This window comes from Cryptotermes secundus, unplaced genomic scaffold (genome assembly GCF_002891405.2).
Source record: "Cryptotermes secundus unplaced genomic scaffold, Csec_1.0 scaffold257, whole genome shotgun sequence".
Classification (NCBI taxonomy): Eukaryota; Metazoa; Arthropoda; class Insecta; order Blattodea; family Kalotermitidae; genus Cryptotermes; species Cryptotermes secundus.
Window position 1 is genome coordinate 1,026,859 of NW_019734352.1, and position 15,525 is coordinate 1,042,383.

The 15,525-nt window shown below is 39.3% G+C and overlaps 1 protein-coding gene across 5 annotated transcripts in view; it reads right to left on the reverse strand.

Annotated features, from left to right (window-relative positions):
• Window positions 1–1,529: 1,529 nt before the first annotated feature.
• The window catches only part of LOC111868820 (cytosolic carboxypeptidase 1), a 108,357-nt gene continuing 94,361 nt past the window's right edge, over window positions 1,530–15,525 (reverse strand). For 3 of the 5 annotated variants that reach the window (XM_023859830.2, XM_023859831.2, XM_023859833.2), the window contains 5 exons: window positions 13,028–13,115; window positions 8,719–8,883; window positions 4,844–5,020; window positions 3,119–3,243; window positions 1,531–2,904 (listed from right to left, as the gene is read on the reverse strand). In XM_023859830.2, coding sequence (XP_023715598.1) covers window positions 2,814–2,904; window positions 3,119–3,243; window positions 4,844–5,020; window positions 8,719–8,883; window positions 13,028–13,115 — 646 coding nt within the window. In that variant the 3' untranslated portion in view covers window positions 1,531–2,813. Of the gene's footprint in view, window positions 2,905–3,118; window positions 3,244–4,843; window positions 5,021–8,718; window positions 8,884–13,027; window positions 13,116–15,525 lie in introns of all 5 variants that reach the window. The other 2 variants (XM_023859832.2, XM_023859834.2) reach the window with 2 other exon arrangements.

Here is a 15,525-nt window from a genome sequence, read left to right on the forward strand (position 1 = left end):
AAGAATGTTATGCTAGCATAGGCTAAAATACTCCAATAACATTCTGATTAAAATTCCTAGGCTGCAATTACATAAGCAGGGCTCTTAATGACACCGATCCCCCAGTAATACCATCATTGCAACAAATGGCAAGGGTTCAAGAGGACCCTATGAAGGTACTCAGAGGAAGGGTCCCTTGGATCTTCACTTGCTATGTGGGCATAGAACAGGTTGGTCATCTCTCCCTATCAGACTCTGTTTGTTAAGGGAAGCATTTCATTCAAGGAGGGTGAAGAAGCCAAGGCGAGCCCCTATGGCAGTAACAGACTCAATGAAAAAATTAAAGATCTAGAAAGGAGTCTATATGTTACTTTACTGATGGCTGAAAAATGTGTAACCAGGAATTTGTGGGCTTCTCATGTATGACAGTACCTGGACATCAATATTTACAGGAGAGGCAATGGCTGTTTTGAAAACTTGAGAGATAATTAGTGAATCCCATGGAGAATAAATTTACATATGTTCCGACTCTAGAAGTGTACTCATGTGCCCTAATGAGAGATTTCTAACAGAAAAGAAAATACTCAATATTAATCCTCAAGATAAAGGAAGAACTATAGGCACTGAAGAAACATAAAATGGATATTAAATATGTATGGATCCCAGCACATATGGGTATTGTCCTCAATGAAATAGCAGATGTGTTGGCAAAGGAGAATATTTGGAAAGGTGAAGATGCTCAATACTTGATTCCTGTCACAGACTTGAAGACCTATTCAGAGACCAAACCGAGAGTAGCAGCTGAGGAATAGTATATAGAATCAGGAAAACTAAAAGGAAGTACTTTTGAGTGCTACTACCAAAACAACAAAAAACCTTGTTTCCAGAGATTCAAGTTTTGAAGAAAATCTATCATATCAATAAATAGAATGAGAAGTGGCCATCATTGTCTAAAAGAGTGCCTTATTCGATTTAATATCATTAATACAGAAATATGTTAATGTGGCAAAGTCAAAGAAACTATAGACCACATCCTATGGCAGTGTAAATTATTCTAGGAATTTAAAGCGCATATGATAGATGACTTAATGAAATGTAAAATATTTCCACCATATTGTAGTGAAGGCATCCTGCACTGTATGCTACCAGAAGCACTGATCTTCATAGCACGATTTATCAACAGTGTTAATAAAAAAATATAACTACTTTAAGGATAGTTTGAAGTTAAAGCCTTGATTTTATACTAGAATGACTAGAGAGTATTCTAAAACTGTATTTGCCAGCAAAATGGGCTCTTCAGCCTAATACCATTTGTATTCCTTTCTGCCAAATAATAATAATAATAATAATAAAAAAACAGTAAGTACCTCGACTGGGTGCACAATTTTGTATAAAAATGGCTCTTGTTCACCAAACTCTCTTAAAGCTTACAGGTTACTATAAATGCCGCAATCTATAACATTTGAACTATGTCTACTAGTTTGTATTGAATCACAGTCATATGTAAAATAATACTAAATGTAGTGGATGTAATAATAATTTCATGTCTTCATGAATTTAACTACCTTCAGTTTAATGACACAGGTTCATATTCCATTTACAAAGCACTGCCAAGTAAATTCATAATTACACCATTACATTGCACACATGATTCCATACAGGTATGGTATTATTCAATCACTACACAAGTTTTATGTTGGATGGAGCTGTTGTAAAGTTAGAGGTGATGGCTGGGAACAAATTCAGGATATTCTGAATAATAGGCTGATGTGCTACCTATTACAGTCCTGATGATACCTGGCACTGCCTGCATGTGATAAAGTATGTACCAGTACCAGCAGAAAGGTGTTGTGCAGCAATATGCATGGGCGCAAGCTAAAGTGGCCCGACTACATGCAAGAGTACACCCAGGAACACTATACCAGTGGAACAAAAATTGCAAGTGAAACATGCAACAGTGCACTTGATCAACAAATGACTGTCACCCACTGTAGTTTCATAGTGACTGAAGCTAAGCTCTAATATGATTGGTTATTATACATTTACAGTCAAAAAATAAAAATTGTATTACCCCTGTCTCAAGCCACTACTTGTTACTATTTAAATAAAAAGTGATGTTCTTTCTGCCATCAAATAAAGTGTTTCTCATTCCTCCTAATACCTTCATTCTTCTTGCACACTTTTGCTGATCTTTCCTCCTCTCTCTTAAATGTGTGAACTAACCATGCAACTGACATGCATGCTGTTCAAGAACTCAGGGTAAATGCCTGCATAAAAGTTGCATAAAAGAAAGAGGGAAGGAAATGGAAGGAAGTCACACTACCCTAAGCAGCAAGTGAAAGGATGGCAATGTCCTTCAATGTATTCCTTCAGTCTCTCTTCTGACAGCATTATATGAGAGTCTTTGCCTATAAATCCATTACTCTATATGATTTATTCTCAACTTACAAACTTATGTTAACATAAAGGTTGTTGGATATGAAAAGCTTTGCTTACTGTAAGAATAATTCATTTTATTTATACATATATATATATAGCATATATCTTTAAATACAATTGCACAATTCACTTCCGTTTGTTTAATACTATTATTGTAGTAATTACTAATAAACCTTTCAAATATTCTGGTATTACTGAAACTGTAACATGGAGATTTCATGAATATTAGAAATGTACATGTTAGTGACTTTTTACTATTTTATAATATTATGAAATAAAGCTCTGTATTTGAAACATAAATGTTTATTGGTATCACTCTACTGAAAATACTGAAATTGTCTCAGTTCTCAGTGCAGCAACATACATGAATTCATGTAACCATCTCTCCATACACATCAACAGTGTTCTTCGCATTCACTGCAGTCACTTCGCTCTGACTCACTGACTTCAAGGACAGATTGTGGAAGTCCTCCTTGGAGATCAAGCCTAAAAACAATTATCAGGCATTAACACATTCTGCATACAGAAATCTGGCTGCTAGAAACCTGTCGGAAGGCAACCACTTGGACAATGGAAAAGTAGAATGGTGAAAATTGGTTGTGCTGAAGGAACGTGAATGGAATTGGCTAAGGGGCTTTGGTATTAGAGGTGCTGAATCACTAAATTCTAGTGTCAGAGAATTAGATACATTTTTAGTAACCTTAATGATCCTGCACTGAATGGAATGACATCTGTTCTCCAGTAGGGCTCATTGTGCAGACAGGCGAGTGCATCACAGAAATGTTCTCCAATTTCCTTCAAGCGTATTATGTCCACATGGTGTCCCTGAAAAGTAACTGTCCACTTTAGGGCAAGGACATAAATATTTTCTTCCAATACTATTTATGAGAATGAACAAAGTACATAACAAAACTCAGAAATTTGGAAAAAAAAAAAAGTGTGTCTGTTTTATTCACTAATTTCATATTTAATGAACACATTCTATTTTATCAGAAAGAGAGACCTATGACATTTTGTCCATATTTCTGCTGGCTTTTATTAAATTTTTAATCAACTGACAGATTTTCATGAAATTTGGTATGAATAGCATGGTAGCATAGGCCTGTTCCCCTTTTGTACTTTTGAATTTCCTACCATCAATAACATCATTGTCATATCCATGCAAAATTCGAAGTGAAGTTCAAAACTTAATGTGTGGGAAGGGTCTAATCTTCTCTGATATAACACCATGTAGTCCCCTGAAAGCCAACTCATCTTTTGGAGGAACATGTCACCTCCATCTTTTGGGTTGGGAAAAGACAAATGAGAAACCAGCATGAAGCAGACAGCAAGGTAGCTCTGCTTGCTACCTATTTCATGGTGGTTTTTTGATTGGCCTATTCTTTGACCCTGAAGATGAAAGCAACATGTTCCACTGAATCATAGATTGACTTTCAATGGACTATATGGAGATACATCCCAAAAGATAGAACTCTTCATACAATACAACATTTATGTAGCAAACTAAGGCTTCACATCTCTGGCCTTTGTTATGGGGTCACTGTTGGTTTTCTTTATGAAGGATCATCACAGCCTGCTGAAATTTACCTACTACATAGTTTAGACAATACAAATAACCTATTTAATTGCAATGCTAAACAATTTAAAGATATATTATTGTTACTTTTAAGTTTCAACACAATAATTTAAACTTCATACTAAACATTCAATTGAAACATACCATATGCATAAAAGCTCTTAAAATGGTGCCCATACTGATTGAAAATTATAGAAGTGCTGCATGGATTTGATTTATCAACCAATTCTTAAGTGCACACATGCGCATGCGCGTGCGCACACACACACGCGCGCACACACACACACACACACACACATCTGTAAGGGAATTTTATCACTAAAGCCTTACGGTGGACAGAAAAATTATATACAACAAAAATGTTAATTTTTATCCACTTGTTATAAATAATTAATAACTTATCTGTCAATGAGTAACTCAACAATGCTACTGAGGTAAAGTTGTCCCTGTGCTTAACTAATTAAGCACTATGCTATGAAGGCATATGGGGGAATGGATGTATAGATCCACATTTTCTTGACCTCGGCACTAGCTGGAGGTGAGTGGTCAGCTTCACACCCCTGCAACTTTACACCCGGGGGAAGAGCCCCTGGTACCCATTGGATAAGACGCTGGGTGGGCCCCAGAGCTGGTCTGGATGATGTGGAGAACAGAAAATTCTTGACCGTACTGGGACTCGAACTCTGATCCCTCGGTTGTCCAGCCTGCAGCCAGTCTCTAACTATGCAAACCCAGCTCCCCAACACTGCTAATACAACATAAATCTTCTATCAGACAGTACTGTCATGGTGATTCTCATTTTTTTTGTCTCTTAAATACCTTATTTCTTCACAATGTTTGGGTCATTACCTCATACAGTCCCTGATCAAAGCCACAGTAGCTGCTCTCCATTGTATAACTCCTTTTGATACCAAATTCGCGCCACAGGGTAACTCGAGCTGTTGACTCCCGTCCACGTTCAATGCTGAAGCTGCAGAGTTGCAGAGCAAATGCTGGGGAGAAATGCTGCATCAGCTGAGGAAGAAGCTGCAAGACACAAGTTCACAAAATGTCAATCCCACATATTTGCCTTAGGCTGTATGTGATCATGATTTTCAGTTCTTTGTATTCTTTGTCACATGTTCTTAGGGTGAAGGAGACAGGTAGGACACATATGACTTTTTAATTTGTCCAAGTGTATTAACATGTGGGAAAATTTTGGAAAATTATAGAAATATAAACAAAAATTATTGAAATAACTGGTAGGAAGAGATCACTGCAAAAATATGCACAGGTGGGATGGTTACATTAAAATACATACATTTTTGAGATTCATGTGAGAATGTAAATTGAATTCAGTTGATTCAGGATAGGATCCAGTGATGAGATTTTGTGAGCATGGTAATAACATTCGGACTCTTGTAGGAATTTATTGATCAGCTAAGCAATTATTGGCATCTTAAGAATGATTATGCCCCATGGATCTAGTTATGCCTTTATTTAATCTTGACATCATGCTAAGCAAAACAGAATAAACATGCCATGACCCATTATTTATTGAATGTTTTGAACCATAGAAGGAGTATTATCAGGCCCTAGAGTTTCATTATCTTTAGTGAGCACTGGTGTGTTCTTTGACTTCATATCTAATGAATTTGTATTCAGTATGAGATCTTATGTTTTCAAGGCAGTGAAGATTTAGACTGTGGCATTCTGGGTTGAATATCTGTGTAGTCTGGTTGGTATTTACCAGCATTTGGTAGGGAAAGGCTGCCCTGAACTTCAGGGCAGGAGCAGTAACCCCATACCAGACTGCACTGTGCCACAACCCAGAAGAGCACTATTTAATTTTATTCAGAATTGCTATTTGATGAAATTACAGACTTCATCAGTAAAAAAATAAAGTTGTCCCTTTTTAATTAGTACAGTATGCATCAAATATACAGTACTGAAATGAAAAGATGTCCTGTTGATACCACTGTCTATTCATGTGAAGGCCCCTTGCATGACAGAACCTTCTCAAATCCTGAAGAAATGGTCCGATCACCATGTCCCTGTAACGTTTTTGGGTGACGGTAAGAGCCTTGCCTTCTGCATCCTCAATCAAATAGGGGCCTACTATACCATGTGCTGAGACAGCACACCATATTGTTACACGTGTGCTATGTAGCGGTTTCCGGACGATAACATCTGGCTGCTCAAAACCACGGAAGCGAGTTGTCTGGCAACTACTTGCATATGAGCGGAAATAATACTCAACTATGAATACTTTTTCCTCCGTCGAGAGATCCATTTCCAACAACAACTGCACAACACAACTTCCTTTTCACTACTGGGAACATGTGCGGCTGGAGCTATGCACTGTCACCAAACATACATGCGCGTTTGAGATGCGTGAGTTTCATTACTGATTTTTTGGTGCATACTGTACTATGATATTAAGACATATTAAGAGGGGGGCAGTGATGTATCTCCACACTAGATGGAGGTGAGTGTTCGGCTTCATGCCCTGCCTGCTGTAGCTCCAGGGAAAGAACCCCCAGTACCCAATGGATAAGCACCACAGCCAGTCTGAATGTGGTGGCAAATAGAAAATCCATGCCCCTGGCACAAATCAATGTCCAGCTATCAGACCATAACCAATCACTAGACTGACTCCCTAACTCATTCACTTACATTAGTGTACCTGTCTGCAACAGCCACAGAATGTTATTTACAATGGGTACAACATGCAGTTCAGAAGGGAGAAACAGAAAGTCCACACTGAATTTTGATGAGGATATATCTTAAGAACAAGCCACTTGGAAGACAAAGATGGATAATGGGACAATACTGATATAAACCTTAAGAAAAAGGTGGCAGGTGAATGGAATAGTCTCAGGATTGTGTCTAATGGCAGGCTTTGTTATTAGTGACTTCAAACCTTCAGGTTCTAGTACACACAGTTAATCAGGCACTTAACCATACCACAAAACATTATACCGAACTGTCACAGCTTCTCATATATACAAAGTGTCCACTTTCAGCGAAAAAAAAAAATTAATTTATTTTCAAATGAAGCAACATGGAATTTGGCATTGAAAGATTTTCAAAATTTTATACACAGAAACTGAACATTGCAGTATAGGCATTGTGACTACCACTCCTACTTCATATCTGGTATGTTCTGTGTTAAAATCTTGGTCTGGAGACTGGTTGTCCTGACTCAGACATCTCTGTTTCCCTCAGACTCCATTCAGATGCCTTAATCATACATCATAGGAGGTGACACCAACTGCATCCCGCAATCTTCTGAATTCAAATTTCATAATCAACTTATAATGTTCTATTTAACACTTCATAACTTTGGCATTTGGAAAGGGATCATTAAATAAACAAACAAGATAACACAGTTCATTATAGGAGTTACACCTCCATTCCCTCATATGTCTTCATGGCATAATGCTTAATTAATTAAGCAAAAAGACAACCTTACCTTGATTTATGGTGCATAACAGTGTGGGAATAAACAGTGATATTTCTAAACAGCACTTCATGAAGTGAACTTGTGCATTATGAGTCAGCCTAACTTGACAGAAAGAGTATCTGACTCTTGTGCCTGCATGTATGCATATCTGACTCTTGTGCCTGCATGTATGCATATTTGACTCTTGTCCCTGCATGTATGCATTTCTGACTCTTGTCCCAGCATGTATGCATATCTGACTCTTGTCCCTGCATATATGCATACTTACAATAAATTTTTCTGTAGAACTACATGTGCATGGGTTACAAGCAATGTTAACAGTTGTCAGACTAAGCAATTTTATTAAAAAATTTTGATAAAATAATCAAAGAGTAATTAGACATATCTTATTTCTCCATATACAACTGATGACCATAAGAAAAAACATCATCAACAACAATCATCTACCCTCCTTTGAATCTATCCATACCTCTGGTTTATACTGTTATTGCCATACTGGACTGTAATTTTTTCAAACAATTAACTTATTTTTATACTGCCTGACCAAGTCACATCGCAGATCATTGTTCTTCTTTGGTGCATTCTATCAACTGTGCAGCCTTGCTAAATTTGTTATATCTGTTTATTTATTTCATCTCTATAGATCATTGTTACATGATATAGGACAAGTCAGTTACTGTACATTTTCGAATTTACAATAAGAGAGTAAAGTTATACCACTGGATGAAAGAAAATTAAAATTAAATAGCTACAAGGCTCATACTTGTACTTGTACTGTGTATAAGCACCATCACTTTCAGAACTACCAATATCACTTTTGAGAAACTAAAATTGCCCTCACTTTTTCACTTTCCCTATGGCTAATACTGGGGCACACACTAGCGCAGTTGGTTGAGGCACTATGCTACAAGCCAGAAGGTCATGGGTTCAAGTCCCGATGAGGTCACTGGATATTTTTCAATTGACCTAATACTTCCAGTCACACACCATGGCCCTGGGGTCGACTCAGTCTCTAACAGAAATGAGTACCAGGAATATTCTTGGAATGTTCTTGGGGGTAAAGGGCGGCTGCAACGTAGGGCTGACAACCTTGATGGCATCTATGAGTCGACTGTCTAGAAAACATGGGAACCTCAACATCTCACAACCCTATGGGCCTCCACGGCCTGTTACAGGGATACCTTTATTTTTTTTACTTTTATGGCCAATACTTCTGGCTGAAAGATAAATGTCAGTATAATTACAATTTACCTCACATATCTAAAATAGTAATACTTACAAGGTAATCTGCAGGATTATCAGGCACTGAACGATCAGTTTCACACCAACTATCAGAATTTGAACATCCATATAAGAACACATTCTTATGGCGTGAATGTCCATGATAATCACAGAACACATATGGTGGCTTCTTTAGAACATATACACAGTATTCAAGTAGACCCTAGGAAGGAAACAATGTGAAATATGATTCAATTAACAATTAATGTCAAGATGTTGTTTTACATAAATGCTGGTAGTCTGCATAAGATTAAGGAATAAAAATATCGTAATATAAAGATGATAACAAGCAAAACAATATACATATATACAATTTAATTAGGTGCCCATCTGGAGTAATTAAAATTAGGTGGTTATAATGTGAGAAAAGAACAAAAAAAGCATACACAATTTTGGCTGAAAAACCTCTTGGAATACTGCTGCTTAGAAACAGAGGTGGACATCATAAATGGAAGAATAACAATAAGACAAAACTTAGGGAAACAGGTCATGAGGATGGCAAGTGGGTAAAATTAGTTAAAAATTCTGTCCAGTGCCAGGTTTTAGCACTGCTGAACTTTTGGGTCCTACTATCAGTTAGTTAAATTTCCATGATTAGTTACCATTTTACATTGCTAAAAGATGCCAGCAATCAGCAAGAGAACCAAAACTAGAAATAAACGAATACTATGAAGATGCTAAGCAAGAAAATAATACACAAATTTAACAGCAAAAGAAGTAGTAATCAAAATCTTGAACTATATTCCCATTGACCAAAATTACTGTTACTGACAGTGGCCATACAAGATATAAAAAATAATTTGTTGTTTATTATGATAATCTTATAAATACATTGAGTATTTTATTTGACCTGATACATTTTGGTGCACATGTACCTACAGGAAACCCAGGTGATGCCTGTTGGCAAACTAATCAAAAGTCAAAAGTTACACATCTCCTGATGAATTCTATGTTTTGACTTTGAGACTGCGTATAACAAACCATGAGCATACCAGCAACATTTTTTAAGAAAGAAGCAGTGACCATACTGTCATAATTTTAGGGTTGTGATGGGGTATGGACTGGTGTATTGGATTTATCGACACATTTTTACACATCACTTGGAGCTACAATTTACACGTCACTGACACAAACAGACCATTGTCCTCAGTCTATGAAAGTCTCCACTAGCCGTTTCCTGGCAACACATTTAACACGGGAACTATAACAGTCAACAAATTACACACTCCAAGTATCACACAGTCTTCTTTTCACAGCTGTACCCTTGCGACTCTTCTCTTCACAGCCTCCCATACAGAACTCCACTGCACTGCCAACCCTCAACTATCTGGATCCTAGTCTGGCAGCCATTTCAAACCAACCTCCTAGTCTTCTCTTCACAGGCTGACTTTCAGCTGACAACTGACAACTGAACTATCTCTCACAAACCAACCACTCCACTTCACTTCACTCAATTGAACTGCCAGCCTGGGGTCCTCACTGCATGGCCTCACTGTGGACTCAGCAGTAAACATCGCGTCCAACAATCCCTCTACTGCTGTTATGGATGATGGTATTGATGACATCAGGAGTAATACAATGGCAGCTCTGAAGGCAAATCAACAACAGTTCCAAAATATTTTGAAGGGTGGACTAGGCGCTGGCATCGGCGCATAGCTTCCCAATGGGAGTACTTGGAAGGCGACCACAGTGATATTCAGCAACGTGATATGTAGCACTTTTAACGTGATGAGTTCGCGAACTTTATTGTTAGACCACGTACATGCAGATGGGCGCGAAATGCGTTGCCCATACAGTGAAGGCAAGCCCTTATTTTATCATGATTAGCCCCAGACAACATTCAAACCAAGTGTGAAACATTTATATTCTGTCTCTGCTGCCCTGGGAGCTACCATGATCAGTCACACTCTGGTTATGAGGGTTACCACATCACCACAAGCTCTACTTTTGCTGGGTGTTGGCTTTCCCTGTTTCGCAGTCTGGCCCACAGGTCCCGCTACAACACAACTGCTGCTGCTGCCCCCTGGTGTAAGTCCTCCCCACTTGCTACTTTACTAATCACTGCTCTCAATCATAACCAGTTTGGAAGCAATGCTGCAACCACTGGGTTTCTGGGAGCAAGAATGCTGCTGCTTCTGCAGCCATTCCTTCCTGGAGCAGGTAGAACCTCATAGCAGCTTAGATGTTGCATGTCACAATTGCAGCATTTTACCAGAACGGTATGTTCTCCTTCTTGGGGAATTCTTGATGGTGAAGGCCGCTCCTGTACCAGAGACATTGTAGGGGCCACTTGCCATGGATTCAGAAGTAGCCAAATGCTAGAAACTGTAACATAAGATCAGGCCATATTGGGCCTTGTAAGCTCCAACTTTTATGACTGTGTTAGGAAGGTCTGCCAGAGTGAAAATGGTCTGTGACTTCACATATCATTCCAGAGTCACAAGCAAGAGTGGAAGATAGTTGTATTTGCAGGACCTGCAGGTGAGGGGCGCTTGGCTGCCACCTGTTTGCTGCTAATGACATCTATGCCCAACTCCTGAAGGGTAGAAATAATATCTTTTAAGACTTCATAGGTAAGTCACAGATATCAGACTTGACAGGCTTATCAGACACTGGGTATAATGTGAAGTGACAGTGTCTGTGGTCATTTCGGTAGGAGAGTATGCCCTTGTAGTCAGTTATGCTATGAGGAACAATGTGACCCTCGGCTCCCATCGTCCACAGTGAAAACTGATCACACCAAAGTGGTTTACAGAGGAATCCAATCCTCTGTAGTTATGCACTGAAAGTGGCAACACAACCACATTCACTGTGTTATGGTGTAGTAGTTCAATTCACCCAGCGCAACGGGTTACAACAGACCCTTTCGACCTGCAGACATTCACCTAGGCTAACCTGAACTGACACGTGAGGTATGTTTGTCCATTATAATTCCTAAGAGAATGCTCCTAATTCCACCCTGGTACAGCATGCGTCCAACCTCAGGTTTTCGATTTGTCTGAGATGTGGAAGCGTAACCTCTTCCCTTGTCTATCGCTGCTGTTTCATGAAGTAATTTCTGCACATCCGGAATACACAGTGTATTGGTACTGATGAGTAGTTTGTTTTGCGATCGTCTTTGACGATCAGATGTTCTCCTAAGGCCTCAAAAGTTAAAACAGCGCTTATACAGCGGAACTCTATACTGTACATCGAGCTCCTCTCTTCATTAAGTACCAATATGGACAATGTCATCTACTCACGGCCTCCCTAAGCGCGTTGTAGTCTTCACGGGTAAACGCCAGATCATCTGATTGCACTCGAGCTTTTATTTGAAGTGTTTCACCTACATAACACAAGGAAATAGGGATTTTTTTCCTGGGTACCCGGCCATACAGGCCTCCCAGGCAATGAGGCCACCGGCGCTGCAGCCAAGGAAGCCGTTTTATATGGAAATTAAACATCTGAAGAAGCTGTAGGCAGTTATTTTCGCGTCCCTCTTCTTTGTGCTGTAATATGTGTCTATAAATACAACTGGATCCCTACTGAGGACAAAACTTCCATCTGTGCAGGTGTGATGGTTTTCCTTCAGCTCAGTCAGTCTGGGCCTCATAGCTTCGGATCGGTAGCACCTGCCTGACACACGGACATTTGTTGCGCGGAAAGCGGTACCCTAAAGTATGCCCTGTGGGAAACCCCTTGCTGCTTACATTACTATACATCGAATGCCTGCTTCGTGATAAACGTATCTTCTATACTCACGGCACACTGTATAAAACCGTTAGAGACGGTAATATTCGTGGCGTGTTCTGACATTCGTGAACAATGTTTGGATCTCCCAGTACATTTAATTTAATCTTCTTTATGCAAATTTAACATTTCTGATTTTATGTTTACGTTCTGAGTTTTACTTCATTGACTTTAGGGCTTCGGTAACAGGCATCTAATTTTTATCACGTTTAAAATTCAATGGGTGAGTACGTGATGCATATCTCGCACCGGACTTAATCGTCATACCAATTCGGAGCCAGGCCTTCCGGTTTTACTCTTGTGTTGTGATTTTAGTTCGGCCTTTCAGACACATGCAATAGCATTGGAAACGTTACTGCGTCTAAATAAACACACATCCACACAGAGAAAAGAAAAAGTTACCGGGCTTTTTCTTACACGTACATTGAAAGTGTAGGGAGAGACTGAAGTTGCTTAGTTACCGTGAAAACATTATAAATGAGAGTGACTACATCCGGAAGGATGAGGTGGGCGGGATATATACCCTGCAAGCGAGAGATGAGAAATTAATACGACGTTATTAATATACAGATACTTACTTTAGTATGATAAATAACAGGGTGCAGATGCTGGTTTGGGTTACTCCAACGTCGATTGAGATCCTCATCTGTCAGTCCACAGCGGTGGCTGGAAAGAGGAAAAATGCAGTACATACATTTAATTTCTGCCATATGTCCATATTTTGAAGGAAAAATACGCTTAAGGTTATCATTTACTTGCGTTTGTCTTTTCATTCACTTGACGAATTTTCATAAAATTTTGTACCGAAGTCAATCCATTGGCATCTACTGAACTACACGGCGTCACACACCACACTCTTCTCAGAAAATAATGTTTTACTAGTAAATAAAAGTTTACTCTGTTATAAATAAAGTTATTGCACCAGACTGCACAATAAGTGGTATGCAGTCATATGCTCATATTGTCTGCATACAAAAAAGGGCCCAAAAAAGAACACAGTGTTACAATCTTTGTCATTTTTGTGCGCATCATACCAGATTTAGAAAAACCAAACTATTTCGTATACGTTACCGAAAAAAGTAAAAATCTGTTGTGCTGTGTCATTAGACCTTTCCAAAATGAAGGCTCGTCCTTCTTTGTGCCTTTTCGCTACTCAGCCCAGCCCTTACAAACAAGACAGCACCGAAAGTTTGCATTCACACAGTGAAAACGTAGACGCAATAACAGAGCTAACGCTCCAAGAGATGTGACGCTATGTATACACTTTTTGACTTGCTGAAGTCCCCGTAGGGACACGAGTTGGTACCCAACTGTAATCGTGGAAGAGCATTACTGAGATCGTGAAGACTCCTGCTGGTTAGGCAACGGTTTAACAAATCTACTGGAACTTATTATTTAAGAAATATACAAGCATAGAAAACAGCATGAAGCAAAATTGCTCTAACACAAACAGACGTGACATACCCACGTATGAGAATGACAAGGTGAAGGGTGGGGTGACGTGGTAGGCGTTCGGCATTCTAAGTGGGCCTCTGAACAAAGAGGAAGAAAAGATTAAAAGATATGATTTAACTTATTCGGTACAGGAAAATTCCAAAAGGCAACCTGACAGTTCAGTCTGGACTTTTTATTGCTAGTGGGGTGGGACTAAGTCCCTTGTACTGCGGCCACTTCTGGCCTATTGTACCAGCCCCAGATGATAGGATTGTGGAGCAATTGGTGGAATGAAGATTGGCAAGGGAAACCGAAGTACTCGGAGAAAACCTGCCCCAGAGCCACTTTGTCCACCACAAATTCCACTTCACCAGACCCGGGATCGAACCCGGGCCGCCGCGGTGAGAAGCCAGCGACTAACCACTTCAACTATGGCGTGGCCCCAGTCGGACTTGGACTGACCTATATCGAAGGGACCCTAATTTAATCAACCTATGCTGCGAGGATTAGGCCTTCATTTTATGAAGCTCTTCGTTATGAACTTTTGTCCGTTCTCCCTTCACCTCCCCTTCCTTACGGCAGAGTATTCACCTCATTACCCTACTCTGAAGCAGCCTCAGTCTGCTCCCATGTTTTATCTTTAAGATGACAGACACGAATATTACGGATGTTACATATAATTCTGCATGTATATATTCATCTTTACGTTTTTAGACAGACATCTGAAGAAAACATATTCCGAGCGGAAAGGTGGCAAGCATTCCGCAAATTTAATTGGTTTTTACCTTTTTCATACACATAATTTTGATTTGTTCCTGTCCTCAAATATCTGTGTAATCCCATTACTTTCCGAGAACTTCTTGTCTTTAGAGTATGACTGGAATTTCAAATTCTGTGTCTATATTGATGTATCCTGATATTATTCACTCACGGAGCTGAGCCCTTCTGGAGGAGCCGCCAATTGTGCAGCGACTCAAGAACTTCACAGCATTTTATGGAACCCGAAAGTTCATTACCGTGTTCACAAGAGCCCTCCATTGGTCCCTGCCCTTAGCCAGATCAATCCAATCCATACCATCACATGCTATCTCTCTAAGATCCATTTTAATATTGTCCACTCACCTACGCTTTGGTCTTCCCAGTGGTCTCTTTCATTGTGGCTTTCCCACCAATATCCTATATGCATTACTCTTCTCCACCATTCGTACTACATGCCCTGCCCACCTTATCCTCATTGTCTTGATCATTCTAATTATACTTGGAGAAGAGTACAAGTTACGAAGCTCCTCATTATGCAGTTTTCTCCAACTTCCTGTCACTTCATCTCTCTTCCGTCCAAATATTCTCAACACTCTGTTCTCAAACACCCTCAGTCTGCGTTCCTCCCTTAATGTCAGAGACCAAGTTTCACACCCATACAGAACTACAGGCAAAATTATAGTTTTGTATGTTCTAAATTTTATGTTTTGGGACAGCAGACGAGAAGACAAAAGGTTCTGGACTGAATGGTAGCAAGCATATAACCTCGATATTAACATATCCTTAACATTAATTCAATAATACAATAAGTTTTATCGACTTTCATACAAGAATTACATGAATTTTTTCCTTACTTCAAAGCCACGTTTAATTACTTACTATG